Source organism: Vespula vulgaris, chromosome 7 (genome assembly GCF_905475345.1).
Source record: "Vespula vulgaris chromosome 7, iyVesVulg1.1, whole genome shotgun sequence".
NCBI classification, from domain to species: Eukaryota; Metazoa; Arthropoda; class Insecta; order Hymenoptera; family Vespidae; genus Vespula; species Vespula vulgaris.
Window position 1 is genome coordinate 8,685,330 of NC_066592.1, and position 21,312 is coordinate 8,706,641.

General features: G+C 31.6%; 4 protein-coding genes across 11 annotated transcripts in view; 3 read left to right on the plus strand and 1 right to left on the minus strand.

The window, feature by feature from the left end:
- LOC127065420 (protein tincar) overlaps positions 1-7,954 on the plus strand; it is a 233,381-nt gene extending 225,427 nt beyond the window's left edge. For all 5 annotated transcript variants that reach the window (XM_050997730.1, XM_050997733.1, XM_050997732.1 and 2 more), the window contains one exon: positions 197-7,954. In XM_050997730.1, coding sequence (XP_050853687.1) covers positions 197-1,264 — 1,068 coding nt within the window. In that variant the 3' untranslated portion in view covers positions 1,265-7,954. The remainder of the gene's footprint in view (positions 1-196) is intronic.
- On the minus strand, positions 7,808-21,229 carry LOC127065435 (COMM domain-containing protein 4). 2 transcript variants are annotated; one of them, XM_050997768.1, is made up of 8 exons: positions 21,070-21,229; positions 9,400-9,454; positions 9,245-9,316; positions 9,105-9,170; positions 8,943-8,982; positions 8,544-8,744; positions 8,265-8,411; positions 7,808-8,174 (listed from the first exon to the last, which is right to left on the minus strand). In XM_050997768.1, exons 2-8 carry the CDS (start codon positions 9,400-9,402, stop codon positions 8,137-8,139), a joined length of 567 nt encoding a protein of 188 aa, XP_050853725.1. In that variant the 5' UTR covers positions 9,403-9,454; positions 21,070-21,229; the 3' UTR covers positions 7,808-8,136. The 2 variants fall into 2 exon arrangements, with proteins under 2 accessions (XP_050853725.1, XP_050853726.1); XM_050997769.1 differs by lacking the exon at positions 21,070-21,229 and adding an exon at positions 15,799-15,879.
- LOC127065427 (uncharacterized) lies at positions 11,395-14,412 on the plus strand. 2 transcript variants are annotated; one of them, XM_050997752.1, is made up of 4 exons: positions 11,395-11,494; positions 12,279-12,346; positions 12,480-12,667; positions 12,870-14,412. In XM_050997752.1, the coding sequence occupies exons 2-4, from the start codon at positions 12,281-12,283 to the stop codon at positions 14,074-14,076; spliced, it is 1,461 nt and encodes a 486-aa protein (XP_050853709.1). In that variant the 5' UTR covers positions 11,395-11,494; positions 12,279-12,280; the 3' UTR covers positions 14,077-14,412. The 2 variants fall into 2 exon arrangements, with proteins under 2 accessions (XP_050853709.1, XP_050853708.1); XM_050997751.1 differs by lacking the exon at positions 11,395-11,494 and having other exon boundaries at positions 11,898-12,346.
- On the plus strand, positions 16,219-20,448 carry LOC127065433 (uncharacterized). Of its 2 annotated transcripts, none has more exons than XM_050997764.1 (5): positions 16,219-16,501; positions 18,546-18,698; positions 19,224-19,345; positions 19,418-19,799; positions 19,889-20,448. In XM_050997764.1, the coding sequence occupies exons 2-5, from the start codon at positions 18,548-18,550 to the stop codon at positions 20,254-20,256; spliced, it is 1,023 nt and encodes a 340-aa protein (XP_050853721.1). In that variant the 5' UTR covers positions 16,219-16,501; positions 18,546-18,547; the 3' UTR covers positions 20,257-20,448. The 2 variants fall into 2 exon arrangements, with proteins under 2 accessions (XP_050853721.1, XP_050853723.1); XM_050997766.1 differs by having other exon boundaries at positions 16,221-16,501; positions 19,421-19,799.
- Positions 21,230-21,312: the final 83 nt, after the last annotated feature.

Below are 21,312 nucleotides of genomic sequence, written 5' to 3' on the forward strand. Positions count from 1 at the left end.
AAAAAAAAAAGAAAAGAAAAAAGTATTTGTTCGCGTAAAAATGCATGAAGCGAGGTAAGCTTTTAGAGAAACTGTGCTCCAAGTTACGTACGTCGTCATTGTCTTTTGATCATACGTAATACGTATATTGCATATTTTTATATTGATTTATTTTAATATCTTTTGTTTGATCTTTTCTAATTTTGAATTATTTCAGATGAACGGTGGTCAAACACCACGTTGTTTACGCCGAGCAGATTCCGGTATGCCACACGACGAGTTGACACCACGTTCCGATTCTTCCAATTCTCCGCCATTGGATACAGGTGGTACCGGTTCGGTAATAGGCCACAGTAATACTAGCAGCAACAGCGAAACATCGTCAAGTGGCGTACACAGTAATGCAAGTAATGCCAGCAATGCCAGCCAAAGTAGTTCGTCTCAACGACGAGCAACAAGCGTGGACGATTTAACTGGCGAAACACGCGAAGAACCACGAGAACAATGGCGTAGCTGCTCGCTTCAGCGTGGAACACAACCACCGACAGCAAATACAACTTTTTCTCCACCAAACAGTCGACCAGGCACCAGCCAATCGTTTTCCTCTCCACAATACGCGAATCACATACCTCTGTTCAACAATACTGGCAACAACGAACTAACCGGTGGCTGTCCAGCAGTCATTCTCGAAAATCCAAACGAAGCAACGGTTGTAATACGTCGTAAATTGTCGAGAACGAAACTGACGGAGCCACTGAATCCAAACGAAGAACCGTTTGGTCGGTCTACCAATATGAGGATGACCTCATTCACAGAGAGCAATGATATTCGTATTCAGGCTTCCTCAGCTACCCTACCCCATTATCCAACTCAGCCTATCGTCACGTATCCACACTGTTCCACCATGCCCTTGCCTCATGCGTCGCACAGCATGGCTGGCACGAACATGAGCGGGTCCACCGGCAGCTGTGGATCCGTGCCAAGGCACACATTTGTACCACCGCAGATACACGCGACTGTACCAGCTCATACGACGTTACCGTCGCATCACAACGGTGTCAGGCTGATACATGGTGGTCCTGGTAATCCTTTTGTCAAGAGGTTCCCACCCGTTCAGCTTCACACTCAGCCCTGGGCTCTGCCAGGTCACCATACCTTTCCACAAGCACCACAAAATAATAACAAGCTGTCGGTTACCGCTCAGATAAGACAACAGAGCGATCGAGACTCGGCTAATTTCTCTATGGCAAGTAGCGGAGACTCGGATACTTGTTTACCGCATTAAATATGTGACAGATCCTCTCGCTAGAATATTATTTCTAGAGGAGCTGTGGTGCAATCTCGTCGTGTTGCTGCTGATACAGTGACGACTCTTGTGGATCTATATTTTAATATGGTTCCACAAGAATGGACTCGAACTTATCAAACGCTTCGCGTAGAACGCAGTAGTAATGCATCAGTAGGACTTCTTGTAGACCCAAGGTCGAAGAGGTACCGGTGCGAAAAAATAATAGTCTTCACATACTTTCGAGAACAACTGGATGACTTTTCAGGATGACCACTCTCTGTTCGATCAACGTTCATTTAATCTCGTAAACGTATTAGCAGATCTAATCGTCGTCATAAATGGAAACGCTTGCGAGGATATCTTTGAAACTCTTGTATTTTCAGACTCAATCTTTTAAATTCACAATACAGTAACATATCATGTTAACATCTGCCACTCGCAAAAATTTTTCTGAAATTCCTCAAAATTCTACAGAATTTTGATATCTTACGTGGCGGCGATCACGAAGTTCTAATGATAATAATACTAATACTAATACTAATGCTAATAATAATAATAATAATAATAATAATAATAATAATAATAATAATAATAATAATAATAATAATAATAGTAATATTAAGGGAAGAGGAGGGAGCATGATAGAAGAAATATAACTGTTCTCTCGTGGACATATCCCGTGTTTGTGATCACAATTAATATAATACTATTTAATTGCAATAAAAATATCAATATTAATTACGATCTCAAGAATTATAGATGGAGGTTGATCGAACGGTCATCGTGATGCTAAAACGAGGTTATCGTGAAAGGTTTTTCCATTCGCTCGAGTTCCATTCGCTAAGATATATTTATAATTTAATGAGAAATCTCTTGCGTTTTGATTATTCTTACGGAAAAGTGTTCGATGTATAAAGGAGTTACGTGCCACGTTTAATGTTGGAGAGATTATTAAGAAGGAACGGGAAAGAGATGAAGCATAATTATATGTGTTATAATAATGATGGAAAAAGAAAGAAAAAACACGTACACATACACACACACACACACACAAACAAGAATTAATCGTATTGCTTTAAATAAGATTCGCGCGCGTGTATAGAATGGATTAAGGATAGTAATAATTAAAAGGGTGATCTTTTTGGAAACGTTCATGCGCGTCATCCGTGTAAGCATGTAAAATCTTTTGTACCGTTAATTAAAATCCATTTTTACCGATAATTAATAATTGTAAATTTTGTTAATGCGTCGATACTATGTATATTATACCGGGGGTAACTTGTTTCCTCATTTCATTTTTCTTTTCTTTTTTCGTTTTATTTTGTTTTTTTCTTTTAGTTCTTTTGCTTTTCGGACCATTACAAATTTTCGGTGAATGATCGAAAGGGAGATTGATTCAATGAACTCTTTTTGTTTTGTTTCTCACTCTCACTTTTTTCTTTTTTTTTCTCTCTTATTCTTTTGCGATGTTTATTTTTATTCTCTTTCAAGCAACGTCGTGCGTTGTCACGAAACGTTACTCCCTTTCGTTCGAACGAATCTTTTATTCCTATACGTATATACAAACGCGACTAGATAATTGTTAAGATAAAAATGCTTTTCTATGATTGAATCGTGTTAATGCTTTATATATATTGCGTATGTTTAAGGATTAAGAATGAACGATTTTAATGGTTTGTCGTGAAAGAGAGATCATACGTTGTCGAATGTACTAACGCAATTTATGTAATTGCTCTCTTTGTGGATGTAAAGATTATTATCCGCAAAGTTGTATACGTACTTACGACGATCCATGAGCAGAGTTTCTAAATGAAGGATCGAACGGGATAATGGACATTAGTAATAATTATCCTATGTAGAAAATAACGATCGTGTGTTGCGCATATGCCGAGTCTTGCGTAACACGTTGTTAATTATTTTTAATGATCAATTATGTATTAATAGAATAATTCATCAATTGTGTATTAATTGCGTTGCGATAATTTACTTAATATTACGAGCAACAATTTTCTCGTGCACTCTCTCTATTGAAAAAAAATATATATAAATATTATTGATAACAAAAAAAAAGAAAAAAGGAAAAAGCAAAAAGAAAAAAAAATTGTAAAGTGTGTTACTCAAGATCGGCGTATACGAGTTTTATTAATTAATGGCTAGGGGAACGATAACTGCCACTTATCGTGAGAATTAATCTCCGTTTGTATTTACTTATTTTATCAACTGCCATGCTATTTCGTCCTTTTCACAGATATAAAAACAAAAAAAAAAACAAAAAAAAACGATATTTAACGTATGTTAATTCCCCGATGGTAACCACTTGCATTTAAGTCGTTAAAAGAAAGAAATAGAAAGAAAGAAAAAAGAAAAAAAAAGATAAAGAAAAGTACTGATGCTGAGATACCCACTCGCATGGATTATCGTTCGCTAATTTGCGTTCTTTCGCGATTATATAATCGCTTTTACGAGTCACGCGATTAAAAAGTACAACTGATTGTGGAGAACTAGAACTAGATTGTGCCATAAGAGAAAATGGCCGAGTAACGTGAAAATAAGAAACCCGACGAAGCAATAGGTATTTTGAAAAAAAAAAAGAAGAAACATCGTACTCCTTGACGTTATCGTTGTAAAGATTAAATAGATCTCAGAGAGAAAGAGGGAGAGAGAGAGAGAGAGAGAGAGAGAGAGAGAGAGAGAGAGAGAGAGAGAGAGAGAGAGAGAGAGAGAGAGAGAGAGAGAGAGAGAGAGAGAGAGAGAACAAATAGAAGGACGATAAGTATCGAATTATGAAATGAACTGTTTGTTTTATAGTAAAAATTGTGTTAAAATTTAAAAGACAAAAATACTGGATTACTTATTATTATTTTTGATTGATCATACAATATTGACATATTTGATATGAAATATATAGAAATAATTATTAACGTAATTTGATTGACTGATAGAAAAATACGCACACAGTCATCAATAGTTATACGGATCAAGTAGTGATCCAATATGCATTGGTCATGCTTGTTTTATATTTAACTAAAAAAGACAAAAGGATCGTTTGTATTTTTGTCATGTTAAATTAAACACATTTATCATGTTATATGCAGTTCATTGAAGAATACGTTACGAAAAATCCAAATGTCCTATTATATGAACAATGGCACGATAACCCGGTAATGCCAGATTCAACTATTTTTTCAGATCGAAGTTTAATGAAAAGATATTATTCACTTTTTCGATGAAAACGAAAATATTTTTATGAAGCACATGCACCGAATATTTATGATCGACTATAAGGCATTAGCGAAGATAAAACTTAAATGGATTATTTAAAACATGTAGAAACTAATACAAAAAGTAACAGCTATACTAAAAATTAAATTGTGTGCTATTCTGTCAGAGTTAGATTCTGTCTATCTAGAATTCAGAAACGATGAAATTTTTAGAATATACATTACATTTCGCTTTGCAGTTAGTAAGAGAATTTTCATAAATCAAAGAACTTTTCTTGGACACATCAATGCCATTACTATTTTACAATGATTGGACAGAAAGGAAAGAAATAATAAATCGATTTGATACGAAAGAAGGAAAGGGAAAAGAAGAAAAAATGAGAACTGACGGCATGCATACAGAAATAGCTTCTTTGATACAAAATCATTTTCTTTGTATCGATTTAGCGCGTATTCGTTGTTTGTAAAAATCGAAAGGCGATACTTTTACGACCAATGAATTTAATTAATCACGAGTGTCGGTTTAAACGCACATATTTTCTACAAAACTTTCAATGAAACGTCGCTTCGCCATGTCGATTGTACATATCATCATCTGCAAGGACCATGCATTTCACTTTTCTCGGGAATCTTCGGCAATATTTAGAAGTATTGATCAAGAAGAGGACACATCGTATCACCTACGAAAAACTTTTATCATCATTATCGTCATTTTCGAACATGTCATAGAAAGAGAAAAAGAAAGAGAGAGAGGGAGAAAAAGAGAGAGAGAAAGAGAAAGAGAAATAGGAAGAAAAAAAAAGAGATATAATTAACATATTCTTCTAGATTTCTCACGAGACCGATTTTGTAACTTTCCTTCTTATCCGAGTGATAAAATTTCAATCTGTAGGAAATTGTTATCAACGAATTTCTCTGTATACGGCGAGCAGTTTACCGGTGTGTATTCGTTGAAGGATTCTTCTTCGATTATGAGAATTCATACAAATTTCTCAAACGAAAGTAAGGATAGAGATTTTTCTATTCTCCAAAGAATCCGTTTCAACGAGTGCAACGAGACAAACGTGCGGATGTCCGTTCCTTTCAGTGTTAGAAAATGAGATATAGCAATTTTGTAAAAGCGACTTTACTTCCCTTGTATGTTGCGAGTCGTGTCGCTGCGACGAACGAAACTATCTTTCGTTTTCCTTTTTATTTCTTTTTTTTTATTCTTGATATCAATAAAACGTTCAAATAAAATAGAGAAAAGAAAAATCTATCTTTTGATAACTGCAATTGCACATTGAACAAAAAAAGAAGAGAAAATAATAATAATTATAATAATAATAATAATAATAATAATAATGATAATAATAATAATAATAATAATAGAAAGAAAAAATGAAGAGATAATCGCAGCGACGCGAATCATTATTGTAATCTTCGAAATCCACAAAAGGATAGAGAAAGAAGAAAAAAAGGAGAATAAAGAGAGCCAACGTGCCGTTAAGAGCGCGACTCTCCTAGAATTATTTTTTTACCACGTTTAGCGTCGTCAGTGTCAGCGATCATAAATTTTTCCTTGTCTCCTTCTTAGATAACCGACTAGAGAAAACCTAGACAACGATAGACATTGTCCAAAAGGATGGCTCCGAACTCCGATTGTAAAATCCGATCAGATGATCTTCCGAAACTTCAATAGTATGACGAAACAAAAAGTGATCACTTCACATTTGCATATGAGAAAAAAAATATGAATGCGTTTTATATATATATATATATATATATATATATATATATATATATATATATATATATAAAATGTTCGAAAAAGAAGAAAGTCCGTTCTTAATCGGCCAAGTTCTTTAATCACATAGATCCTAGACTTGAAGAAGTAACGTCGAGAAGGACCGTTCTGGGCCCTCCGAGTATCGCGTTTTTTAAGAGCGAAGGTATAACCGCGAGAGAATGCTGTTAAAACAACAAAAAATATACATACATATACACATAAACACGTACGTACGTACATACATACATACATACATACATCATACATACATACATACATCATACGTACATACATACATCATACATACATACATACATCATACATACATATATACATACATATATACATACATACATACATACATATATACATACATACATACATATATATATATATACATACATACATACATACATACATACATACATACATGCATACATACATACATACGTCGTTCGTGAGCAACTCATTTCAAATACTGTAAATAGTTCATGATTGAATCGAATGGATGAAAAGAGAGTAAAAGAGAGAGAGAGAGAGAGAGAGAGAGAGAGAGAGAGAGAGAAAGAAAGAACAAGAGTGAGAGAGAGAGAGAGAGAGAGAGAGAGAGAGAGAGAGAGAGAGAGAGAGAGAGAGAGAGAGAGAGAGAGAGAGATAGGGAAAACGAATGTGTACGAATAATTGTATAAAGACTGATTAGACTAGCTTTGGTATTTATTCAAATTTACAATTAATGCTATCGCTTGCGCGCTCAGAATACTCATGGAGCACACGATGCCAAAGGTATTCCCTCTACAAATTTCTTTAAATATCCTTCGTTTTGCTAGGAGCATCGTTGTCCATTGTACGAGCTGATAATCGATCATCTACTTGCTCTTGATATTCTTAACTTCAAAAAAAAAAAAAAAAAATAGAAAGGAAAAAGAAAAAGAAAAAAGAAAATAAGAAGAAAAGAGAAAGCTACTACAAATATCATTCAAACTTATATCGCACGCTGATTCCGTTCGTATTTTCGACGAAGATTTAGGCCTATATATATATATATTTTATATATATATTGTTATATAAATATATATATATATATTTTATATGATCTTCAGTTACATCGTTCACGCAATCTGTCTCTTTCGACTGATATATAATTACTATTATCATCATCATTATCATCAATCATTATCATAATTTTTGTATTCTTATTCTTTTTCTTATTCTTATTCTTATTCTTATCCTTATTACTGTTGTTATGCTTTCATTGCAACGTCTCTAATGAATCGAACGAAATTCAATGAAATGAGAACGAAGGCTGATGCAACAAAGCAATTCGATGATATACGATGATAAATACGTTTAGGAATTCTGAACTGGTTCGCTAGTTGATTTCATGGATTAACGATATATTGCTGATAAGATCTTTAATGTGCTCCGATCATTCCAATCGTACTAAGGACGACAATGAGTATGTATAAGAATTGTTGTTGTGTAAAGGCGAGAGAGGAACGACAGTGAGCGGAGGAAAAAAAAAGAAAGGAAAAGAAAAAAAAAGAACGAAGAAACGAGATAAAGCGCAATTATAACGGCGACATTATTATTGTCACAATGTATGAATATTATTCAAGTGCATCGTATAAACCATTAAACTAAATGTAAACTTTGTATATTCATTTACAAAGAGAATAAAGATAAATTATTCGACGGATCGCTGACGACTCTTAAGTTATAGTATAGTTAACATATCTCAGTTATATAATTTAGATCACAATATTGCAATTTCGATCGCTAATTGCAATGATCGTTTAACGACGACTGCACGTATCACAAAAATCTTTATCTTCGTCTAACGATATAATCTCACGTTCCATATAATAATTTGTCAAGATTTTTCAGAGACTTTCCATCAACGTACGAGCCCTCTTAAGTTCTGAAATAATGATTATCCTTTGTCAAGAAATATTGATGTCAATTAAATAAGTAAATATGATTGGTTAATAATTCTTATCGTAGGAATTACCCGTGAGTAAAACCTGCACATCGTCTTTGGAAATATTAATGGTTGATTCCTCCTCGTTTCCGTCCACTTTCTTCACTTTCAAACTGACCGTCGAGAATGGCGAGGAACCATCGCAGGATACAACTTTGATGGACGAAAGACGATTTACTGGAAATAAGTTTCAACGTTATTATCGTACTCATGTTGTTTCTGAATTTTTTATTCGGATTTGTCAATTGGATACGCGTCATATATTATTTGTTTTTTTACTTTACTAAGAAAAAAAAAAGAATATTTCACCTCTTAAAGACTGAGATGAGAGTGTAGCCATAAGTTGTGGACAATAATCTGTATGAATTCTTGCAACTACTGTACTGTGTTCTCTTGGCAGGCCCAATTGTTGCAATTCGCTGCTCAGATCAGCCGCAGATACGCCGTAACGAGCTGACGAGGTGAAGATCAATTCCAATGCGGCGATCATAGCTTTCGCATCGCTTAAATCTTTGTAGAAAAAAAAAAAAGAAAAAAAAATACTGTTAATTTCTCTCTACAATTCTCACTTCTTATTTCAGAGATTAACAACGTGCTTACTTTTACTCGATAGTAAACGATTTTTATTTTTCATGCTTTCTTTTTTTTTTTTTTTTTAAATAATTTTCTATATTTTTTATCATAAGAAGAAAACAAAATGCAACTTACCGAGCTTTGCATCCTGTGTGATTTTTTTTATCTTCTCCTCCTATTATCGAAGAGAGAGAAAAGTAAATGGTTAATGTTAAATTAGACTGTCTTAAAACATGTGGTTAATTAAAAAAAAAGGAAAGAAAGAAAAAAATAATGTTTTTATTATATCCTACTTACATCCAGTTCTCCTTCCGTTAAAGACTTCATAACGATCTGTCCCAACGTTTTCATTTTAATCGACGTCTATAAATAGATTAAGTATAATATTATTAAAAAATAAAAGTTCGTTAATAATTCGTTTAAACAATTCAACGAACCATTCGTGAAAGCGTATTAATTTCAGCTAATAACCAATCAGGACAATCCCCGTCGCCCAAAAACCGAAATTTCTGCAAATCAATAATTATTAAAAACGAATTAATTTATTTATTTTTATTACGATTATCGTAAAAGTATATTTAAAAGACCTTACCATTTTTTTTGTATTTATTTAATTAGAATGATCTCATTCAACGTTTCAACGTTTTCTGAAACAAAAAAAAAAAGTAAAGAAAAAACATAACATTTTTACTTTTGAAATCACGCTTTAAAATTTTTACGCTTAAAAATTAAAATGAAACATCAAAAATAATATTGAAATTAAACATTAAAAATAATGTTTAATATCAAGCGAATTAAAACGTCAAGCTAAATTATGTGTGTTCTACATTATTTCGAATGATACGTGAAAATAATTCTGCTTTTATCGTCGCTGCCAAACGTTTCGTACAAAGTTAAATCCAGTTAACAGCCGTGAACGAAACGAATCAAGGATATTTCTTGTTCGAACGATTCGAATTAAATGATCCACGCCATATTTAGAATTCTTAAGCGCTAATATCCTATGTGACATATTTATTTACGTTAATACGAATATTCTTTGAAATTTACTCAAACGTGTTTGTTCACGTTAGATAAAAAAAAAAAAAGAACAAAAAAATAAAAACTGTCAGAGAATATAAAAATGTCAGTAGTAAAACGTTTAGTCGAAAAGATCGATAATAATTCAGAAAAACGAGTAACGAGTTTACACCATAGCACTTTGCTAAATTTTCTCTTTATAATCGTATTATTTACTAAAAATGATGAAAATAAAAAAAAAGGAGAGGAAAATAAAAAGAAGAAAAGAGAGAAAAAGAAAAAAGGAAGAGAAGAAGAATGAGAAGAAACAACAAGCTAAGTACAAATCAAAGGAAGATAAAAACGTTACTCGCAATTTGTATTAAAAAACACTTGCTTTTATATCGTCAGCTTTATTGTAATTTTTTTTATTTGTTTTTTTCTGTTTGTTTTTATCGTCGTCTCGTTGCAACACAACAGTCTTTATTATAGTTGCGACAATCGTTCCATAACTGTGGGTTAACGCGTTAAAGAAGTTCTACTTCGATGATCAAAATTTCTATACTCCCAGTCAGTAAAGTTACCAATGATATCCCGAGAGTGAGAAAAATGGCAAACTGGATATATGTATCACAGATGTATACAGAGTGTCTCAGTAAAACTTCACAAATTGTTTTTCTTCTCGTTTTCAATGATTATTGAAGATATTCTCTCTCTCTCTCTCTCTCTCTCTCTCTCTCTCTCTCTCTGTCTCTTTTATATAAATCATTTAAGATATATAAAAATACATATGTTTATATATTCGTTCAAAGTTTATAGCAGTATACAGTATAAGACAAACATTTGCATCGATAATAATATCCGTTTTTATGTAAAAAAAGATACCTTTTTCCTTTTCTTTTCTTTTCTTTTCTACAAAATTTAAATATTTTTTTTTGAAGTCCTTAAAGTCTATCATCAATAAAATTTCGTTTCAAAAAGATGAGAAAGAAATGTGATAAATCGATTTATTGATATCACCGTCATTTTATTTGCAATTATTATTGTGAAATATAAAGAAATTTTCATCGAATTAAATTAAAACAAACATCTTTTAACAGAAATTCTTTTACTTATTCATTTTTAGAAACAAAAACACAATAAAATTTTATAATATACCGTAATAAAATTTTACCAATGATACCATTGACGTAATTTTTTCTCTGATAAATCTTTTTTATATAAGAGTTACAATGAATCTCCTTAACTTCATCGAAGAAAACAAACGATATAAACAGACAATAATAAAATAATCATTGATTGAATCACCCTGTATAGAAACGCATATTTCCCTTACGACAAACCTAAATATAAAGTCGATCCTTGGCCGTTGGACCGAACAACGCACGACGAATGTTTGCACTTGCTGACCAGAAGATTGATGTGGGTTTCGCTACGGAATAGAAAAGAATTCCCAATGCAATCCGCCAAATCTTCGAACCGCGACGTCGGTCATCGACGAACCGAGGTAAAAAGAAGAAATGGAGAGAGCATAAATACGGTTGAAATAATGCCAGTCTTGGCATTCTCTTCGAGGAGGCCATCGTGTTCTAGTCGTATCGTGTTAACCATATCGGACAAAACAAAAAAAAGAAGAAGAAAGAAGAAGAGGATAGAAAGAAATCGAGAAAAAAAATCAAGAGCAACAGGTACGAAAAAAGGAAGAATAAGAGAGACAGAGACAGAGACAGAGACAGAGAGAGAGAGAGAGAGAGAGAGAGAGAGAGAGAGAGAGAGAGAGTAAGATAGAGATAGTCTCGACCGATCGAAGCCTGACTCGTTTCACTTACATGGCTGATCGAGCACGAAGTTGTTCCACTTAAAACACGTCCGACTTATCGCCAATGTGTATCACTTAGCCTACAAGATTCTCTTTACTTTATCAACAAGAATGACTAGTAGTATACAGAGTAATATATCGCGAGAAACGCCCTGATGACGTTATCAGGCTACTTTGAGCTTATTTAGAGATTACAGGATAAATAAAAAACAAGTATATAATACTGTATTCGAAATCGTCATTTTTTTTTAGATTTTAATATCAACGCGAAATCGTCAAACTTTCGCTAACTTCTCGAAATTATGGGAGAGGGGAAGAGAAAAAAAGAAAAATTTGCTTTCAAAGAAAAAACAAGAAAAAAATATCTTTTCACTCTATTATTGCATAGAAGCCTGAATGAAAAACACCTGTGCCACTAAACTTGTTTGCGCTTCATCTCTTAACCGCAAACACGTGTAGTTCTCGCGACGTATTACGAACCAAGAACGATGTGTACGTATCTAAAAGTAGAGAAAGGGAGAAAGAGAGAAAGAGAAAGAGAGAGAGAGAGTGAAAGATAGTAAGATAGAAAGGACGAAGTTCAATTTTTCATTGTGCAATTTGATGACATTGCATTTAATCGATTTAAAAAAAAGAAATATGATCATTTTCAGATATGGAAAAAGCTACGGTCGTTGTGATAATATTGTTACTAGCTATGGTGACAACCAACGGACTAGAGGTCAGTAAAAAACAAGTAATTTTGTACAATTTTATCAGTTAATACTGTCCCATAAAAAAAAGAATAATAACAATGAATCCTTTTAATATATTTGTTGTTGTTTTTTCTTTTTCTTTTTTTTTCTTTTTGTAAGATCAAATATCTTCGTGGAATATCTCTCGATGATGCGGAAAAACAAGCGATGGTTGACAAGGGAACCAACCGTGCCCTTTGGGACAATGTTAATCCGAATTTGATTGAACAAAGTTCATCTCGTGAAGATGAAAACAAAAAAGATCGTAAAAGCTTCGATTTGGAACAATCTTCAAACAGCGTAATTGGGTAAAGCATCGTTCTCAACAATTATTATAATAATAGTCGTCAGTGCTTCATAATTTTTCATTAAAATTATTATTTATTTCTTTATAAAATCATCTCAATTATTAAAATTATAAAAAGAAAGAAAAGAGAAATTCTTGAATGTCTATTGCAAAGAACAATGAAAGCATAACGTCAATAATTTAAAATAATTTTTCGATTTCAGGGAAACCGATCTAACGAAAAAGGATTCAAACATGGATAAATCGATTCTACAAAGATCAAAGCGTCCGAGTTTGAAGATATCATTTGGTCTTTCGTCAGAGTGCAACAGATCAATACGGAAATGTAATACTCGGAAATATCGTAGGCAAATCGAGAAATGGTCGATTCCACAGCCGTTCTATGTCGACGAACCGAGATGGGTCGAAATCGAGCTCGATTATGAAGAAAATTTACCATATTATTTCAATAACGAGAAGGACTCGTTTTTCGTGACGCGTGGAAAAAAAATCTTTAGGCCGAAGATCAAAGAACACGCGTTTTCTAAAGCGAATAATCGCGAGAAGTTTCTCGAAAAATCGAACGAAGAGTCCACTGAGGACACCAAGATCAAGAGAAACGAATCGAAAAGAAAGGAAGAGAGAAGGAAGGCTGTAGAATTGGGTACTCGTCAATTGGAAGAGTTGATACGTAATTTTGAGAAAACAGAGGAACCATTCGTTCTAACACGAGGAAAGAAACTTTACGTTCAAAATCGTGAGTATTCGACCTTAGATGAAAATTTGAAAAAAGAGACATTAGAAACAAGATTACTCGAAAAAATAAAGAAACGTTCGGTGATCAATGGACCTACGTATTACATGACTATGATTAATAAAAATACAAGTTCTTTTCTAAATGGGATGAACAATGTGACCTTATCCAAAGAACAACAACGTTTGCGAACGAAAAAAAATTCTTGCGGCCATTTAATCTGTACCGTTGATGATTACAAAAAGATACATTGGATGAAAAACCTCGAAAGGGCTATTTTGAATTCCGGTTACGTCGAACAAAGGGACAAACATTCGAACATTTATGACATATTCGAGGAACCATTCGTCATTTCCAAAAGCAAAAAGAAATCAAAGAATATAGATCAACGGAAATTCAGAATGGCACCGATCGATTATGATGAATCATTGGATTCTCTCGACATTGCTAAACAAATTTTTCAACGATTGATAGATTCTAGAATATGCAATACAGAACAATGCAAAGATATTACGAAATTTATCATGGAAAATGATACGATGATGACTGACAAAGATCGTAGAAATATTCTTGACGAATTACTCAGAAAATACGATCCGTTTTACATCGTTAAGGGTAAGAGAATCTATTCGAGTAATTCATTAGAAGAAGATCGGCTTAAATCCAAAGTGGATTAACGCAATGAACTCTCTGCAAAAGGGCGTTTATCTTACAACATTAAAAACATTGATAAACGGTACACTCGCAAATGAGATTCTATCTCGAATATTAATATTTTTTTTTATGTCTTCTTATTTTTTTTTATTTTTATATTTTTTTATATTTTTGTTTTTTATATCTTTTTTATATATATATATTTTTATTTCTTTTTTATTCTTTTAAAAGATATTCAAGCAATGTGGGCAAAGGCATACGATGATTTCGGTGACATTTTTGACCAATGTGTGAACATTATAGTAGAAAAGTATACACGACTGTCACGAAAAGATTGTAAAAATAAGAATAAATAAGTACTTACTGTTAAGAAAGAATTATCTTCGTTAACCCTGTGTGTACTTATGTTATGTTTCGACTGATGACGTAAACGAAAAATAGTTCCCCTCCCTTTCTTTCTCTCTCTTTTCTTTCTGCTTTTTTTCTTTTTTTCCCCGTTTTTTTCTTTTTTCAAGTACATTTACATTCACGCACATATACCTTCTATCCGTTAATATGCATCGCATTGAATTTTAACATCTGAAGAATGTTGCGAAGAAGCATTCGCATGTACAAAAACAATTGAGCGGAATTAATCTTGTCCTACCATCCTTGTTCACCGTACCGTGATTACTAATTCTGTTAACGAACGCTTCAATTCAATGATAAAAATAATCGTTATCTTGAAATATTTTTTTAATATTTTTTTAAATATTTGTTATATTATATATAATTTGTTATATATATGTTGTTATATATAATTTGTTTTATTTATATAAAAAAAAAATTTTATAATCTCAATATGTATGTATGTGTGTATGTATGTATGTGTATTTATATACATACACACACATATTATGATAACATTTTTCTAATTTACTTTTAAAATTATTCGATTAGAAATTATTTTTCAAAAAAAAATAAATAAAAAGAAAAAATTTTGTCATCAGGAGACCAAGACATCGGCCATATTTTTACAAGAAATTTAAGTCATGAACTTAACCCGACAAAAATTTATGACCGAGACGAACATGGTGATCTTTTAATGTGGAAGAAACATATATCTACGTATCGCATCATCATATGCTACCCTCTCTCTTTTTCTTTTCTCAAAACTAATTTCCAAGTCCTTTTGAAATATTGTGAAGGATGATCATAAAAAGTGATTTTGAATTATTCGTTTATCATTAAAATTTAAAAATTGGTAAATAAAGATCGAAAGTGATCTGAATACGTAAGTCCTTTTCTTTTTTCTTTATATCTCATTTTTTTAATCTCATCTTCAATTTCTTTTGCTCGCATGTTAATATTGTTATTAAAATATATGCATTGTGCGTGTTTCAAAATCTTAAGAAGTCAAATTAAATAGATAAAAATTATTGGATATTTTGACTTTGATACGTTGTTTTTTATCTTTTAAGAAAAACTAGAAAAAAAGAGGAAAGAAGAGAAAACTGTGTGTTCATAAATTTTTCATATATCATTTTCGTGAAAATATAACGAGTCTATGAGTTTTGAAATAAAATCGTAAAAACCATCCTGACCAAATAAATCTTGCAATAAATGCTAGCCTGTAGTAATATCCTGCGAGCCGGTGAACGATTGAACGAACCGATACACAGAATACGTCTGTCATCGAGAAGAAAATCGTGGAAAAGAATCATTAAGTAACACGCGATGGAGAGAACAAATTTTTATACACCTACACAAAAAAAGCTTCTGTTTTTCTTCTTTCCCATCCTTTTTCCTTCGTCGGATATTGTTATGTAGTGACGTTAATGCTGAGAACAGAAAGAAGAAAAAAGAGAAAAGAAGAAGAAGAAAAAAGAACGAAGAAGGAAATAGTAAGAAAACGAGAAAACTCATCAAAACTATTCACAAGTGTAAATGGTCCTCTTTAAAATTATTAATAAAATTAAAAATAAAAATAAGTATAAATTTAAAAATTAAAATTAAAATAAATGGATAAGACAAGGATAAAACAAGGATCAAGTGAACGGATAGAAAAGGACGAAATAAGAGTAAAGGATAGAAAGGTGGGAGGTTAAAAGCGTGATCGAGCGTGCGAGACAAGGAGAGGACGATTTTGCGCAATTGGAAGGTTGCTCGTAGCATATAAGACGAGCGACGCGCATCCCGAGTTGCCACTAGACAACTTATACCACAGCAGTCTATAGCTTTCGCAAATAAAACCTAAAAAGAATTTGTTTTTCGTTAATTGTCATACATTAATATACTTTACGCACCAACATTTTTTATATATAAATTATATATATATATATATAAGTACACACAGATATATATATATATATATTTATATATATATTTGTGCACAAGGTGACAAAAGAAAAAAGAGTGTATCTATTTCGCGTGAAATTTTTGTAAAAAAGTTGACGGAGTTGAAGTTAGGTAAGTTATCATTCGATATTAATCTTCTTTTTTTCTTTTCAAAAATTTATTACGATACATGTGATCGGTCCTTTTATAAATAAAATTATAAAAAATTTTTAATACGAAGAAAAACTTAGATATGAATTAAATTTTTCTATTGTATTTCTATATGAGAAAACTTTTTTTTAATAGATCCTTTATTCTCTTTCGTTCGATATTAAAATTAACATAATAATGATACATTAACGCGTTCTTCTTACATCATCGAGATTGTCATACATTGAAAAGCAAATATGAATGGTTTATAAAAACGAACGTGAAACTCCGTGACGGCTTTTGAAAGCATGTACTAACGAAATTTTCGCGCGACATTCTCCACACAAAACTGTACTATGCGCTTTCTATCCCTCTACCTTCCTCATCGTCTCTCGATCGATTAATGCACATCATAAAAATGTTCTACAGCGCGATAAAAAAAGAAAATGAAATTAGCAAACAACCATCCTGTATCTTCTTATGGAACATGTGACAAAAAAAAAACAAAAAAAAAGAACAAGATAAGAAAAAAGAAGAGAACAATGAACTTTTTCATTGAATCTTTCCAACGAATTTTTTCATTGAAATACAGTTAAATTACAAATTTTAATAACGTTTTTAAAAAATGTTTAAATCAGACAGAATTTAACAATTTTGAAAGATTATTTTGTAAACGCTAGTCGACCATATCCATTACACACACACACACACACACACACACACACACACACACACACACACACACACACACACACACACATAGCTTATTTATATCACGTAAAATCTTTACTAGGGGTGATCGAATATGGTTGATAAAATATGCATAATGGGTATCCACGCTCGTTTTTTCGTTTTTATTTCGTCTAAATAAAAGTCTGCATTCGTGAGTATATTTTATTTGAGCTTGAATGATAAAAAATTCAAAATCGGTCGGGATGAAATACAAGTGTTATCTTAGGAATATTAAAAACAAAAAATTAGAAGTCAAAATGATTCGACAAAATGATCATTATTCTCCAAATATAAAGACAGACAGACAGACAGACAGACAGACAGACAGACAGACAGACAGACAGACAGAGAGAGGGAGAGGGAGAGGGAGAGGGAGAGAGAGAGAGAGAGAGAGAGAGAGAGAAATAGAATATATTTCCATTTAACACGAAAATACGGCAAATAATAAAAAGAATCCCCTATGTGATGTAACAAACAAACAAACAAACAAAAAATAGGAAAAGATTAAAAAAACAATCATTGAATGAAAGACGAAAGAAATAGTAGACATAATTTGTAATATTATATGAATGGCGCGTGTATTCGTGAGCTTAAATCTTGCAAGCGCTTTTCTCTTTATATTTTCTTCTTTTCTTAATTTCGCTCGAAGGAACAATCTGCTAATTGTACGCAAAATATGAAAGCTGTAGGGATGGTATTTGTGAGGAAAGAGAGATATAAAATAATATAGAGATATAGAATAATAGATTATTTTTTCAAATTTCACTTCACGGAATGAACAAGTTGAAATTAAGAATTCAAAAAAGAAATTGCTCTTCGTTCTCGATAACTTAATAAACCGTCGAATTGTTAAAGAATTTTTGATACGAAAAATCACTTTAGTGCTTTCATCGAAGTCTCTCGGAATAACGGTAACGCGTCGGCGCACGTTTAACACGTTTCCTACAAACATTAATCTATTTTAATATTTATTACTTTTTTTTTTTATTCGTATTATATCTTAAAATAATATCAAACAAAAGTGTAACAAAAAAAAAGAAACATTAGAGGAAACATTGAAAGAAACCTATTTCGAAATATGATTGATATTCTAACAACAAGTCAATTAATTTTTATGAATAATATGTTATGCATATATTAATTGGATAGAATTAATCTTATTTTTCGTTTGTCTATACGAAAAAATAATACGAATTGATAGTGACACATAACCAAAATCAAAATCATTTCGTTTCAATTTTGATTTATTAAAATATAATAAAACAATAACATTTTTTTTACATCTTACGATTAGGTATGTGGTTATTACTTTCGATCATTACTGCTCGTGCGATTATTGGAAGTCCGGATGCGGAAACCATGGATTCGATGCAACAAAAATTCGGAGATACTAATAAAGATATTAATTCGGTAGGATTATTTGCGATGAATCCCGATGAAAGAAAAGGTAATTGAAATATACAGAGTATAATAGAATAAGTGGGAAATATTTTAGGGCTGATATAAGTATAATAAAACAATAAAAAAAGAAAAGTTCATGTAAATATATATCCTATTTGATTTTGCTTTCGAGTTATAAAAAATTATGTATCGCAATAATTATTTCATTAAGTGAACGTTATGTTTCTTTTTGGAATAAATAAACGAAATTTCCAACAAATTTTAATAATAACTGAACATATGGAGATGGTAAGCAATCATTGATAAAACGTCTGCATACTTGTGTTCAAATGCAAGAAGGATATTTGAAATCTCTTATGAAAGATAAAGATTTGAAAATCAAATCTACTATCATTCAAAAACAAAATCAAATAGGACATATGTTTATATGAACTTCTTTTTATTAGAGTCTAGTTGTACTGAAGTAAGCTGTAAAATATTTCTTACTTATTCTAGAACACTCTGTATATAAATTAATTAATTCTAATCTTTCATTTGCTAGTCGTTTAATGAATAATATTGTTATTTTTAGAATATGATCTTCAGAAAAGTATAAATAAACGATTAGTTGAGGGATCAAATTTATGGTATGTTTTGAAAAATAACGAGATTTTGCCTGCAGTCTCATGGTTATACTTACCAACAAATAAACGAGTAAGATATATTTATATGATATTTTAATAGAAAGATAATTTTCTATGATATTATCGTATTTATTATTTCAAGCAGAGCTTACGATCGAGCGAATTGGATTTTTCTGAAGAAATGAAAAACCCCTTCTTCAGCCGATGGGATGGTAAACGAATTAGTTCCTTCAGATCGAAGAATCAACGATCGACTCGCATGCCGTTTAACAGCTGGGGTGGTAAACGAGCTCACGGATATTTGGATGACAAAGCAAGTTTCTTAATGATGAGGGGTAGCAAATCGTTTTCTGACAAGGATGCTCATAAGAACTTTGTCGAGTATGCCAAGAGATTGTCCAACTTTGGAAGAAGAACACCATTTTATAGCTGGGGAGGCAAGCGAAATGTAAATACAGGATTTGACATAAACAAATACATCAATACTATTCCTGAAGAAGAAACAGAATTTTATTTACCGAAAGGTATAACTTCAATTATATATTTCTATTATATGTGCTTTATTATAATTTCAATAACAAATACATCATCCAATAACTTACTAATGTTACAGACGATGCAGCAGAAGATACAATCTTGGATGGGAATGAAAAACGTGCTGCACAAATGAAAACTAGTAGATCACGAATAGGCTTTAATAGTTGGGGAGGAAAGAGAAATGATATCAAAGAGTTTCAGTTACCTTTAAATAATGAATCATTACGTTTTGAAGATGAGATTGACGAAAGCACAAATTCCACCGATCAACTATTAATTCCAGAAAAAAAAGATACTAATAAGAACTCTAGAAAATCCCACTTTGAACCTTGGGGTGGTAAAAGAAGTATAAATGAAGAATTCATGATCATTCCCAATAATTATGATCTTCATGACAACGACCCAGCAAAAGAACAACAGGTCTTCTTTCCATGGGGTGGATAAATTGATTTAAGATATCAATAAAATCAGTTATTTGCTTCTACAATGAGATTGTAAAATCTACAAATTAATTGATATTATTTCTACTCAAAAACTCTCTTTGCAGTTTCATAAAAACATGCAGTTCCATAAAAATATTTACTTTATGTTATACTGTATTATTTATTATTAAGCAATCGATTAAGCAATCAATCACTCTTTCTATTGTTTTTTCTAATATCCGATATCCATAAACCTATCCTCTTACTTCCTTTAAATTATAATGTTGTTTTATTTATGCAATTATATTAAATAAAGAATATATGCAACTTTTTTATGTGGCCTGTATATAAATGTTAAAACGGTTAAAAGGAATAGATGTTTACAAATGTTTCCAATTATGTTTCTATCTTAAATAATAAACGAACATTATCAATATCTCCTTTAAATGAACATATATTCACTTCTTTTAACTTCATATGTTCCTACTTTTAAATAATTTCATAATATTTACAAATCATACATAACCTATAATTATGATATGTCATACTAAGGAACTTTTAACAAGGAAATTTGATATCTTAAATTCATTATTAATATTAGACAAATTAAAGATATATCTACTAATGAAAAATATTAAAAATAAATGACAATATAAATCATAAATCAAATGAGATTTATAAAAAAAAGAATAAAAGTAACAGTACACTAAAGTAACTTTTGCCTTTCATTTGAATTGCAAATTTGTGCAACAGTATATATAATTACTATTTCTAAATACTTTATTATATCATGTTATGAATATTGAAGGAAAATAAAAATAAAGAAAACACTTACAAATGTTGTAAGGTTAATAAAGAACAGATGAAAATACACTGCACAAATCACGATAAATCACGATAACAACACACTTATCTTTTTTTTTGAAGGTTGCAACACTGCATTGTATTCTTCCATAAATAGCTAACGTCGTGCGGCGGGAAATTTTCAACTAATAACGAGACAGATTGAACTTGAATACTTTTGAATATACTATGAAATACAACCAATCAATCTTTTAAAGATGCAAGGCCTTCTGGG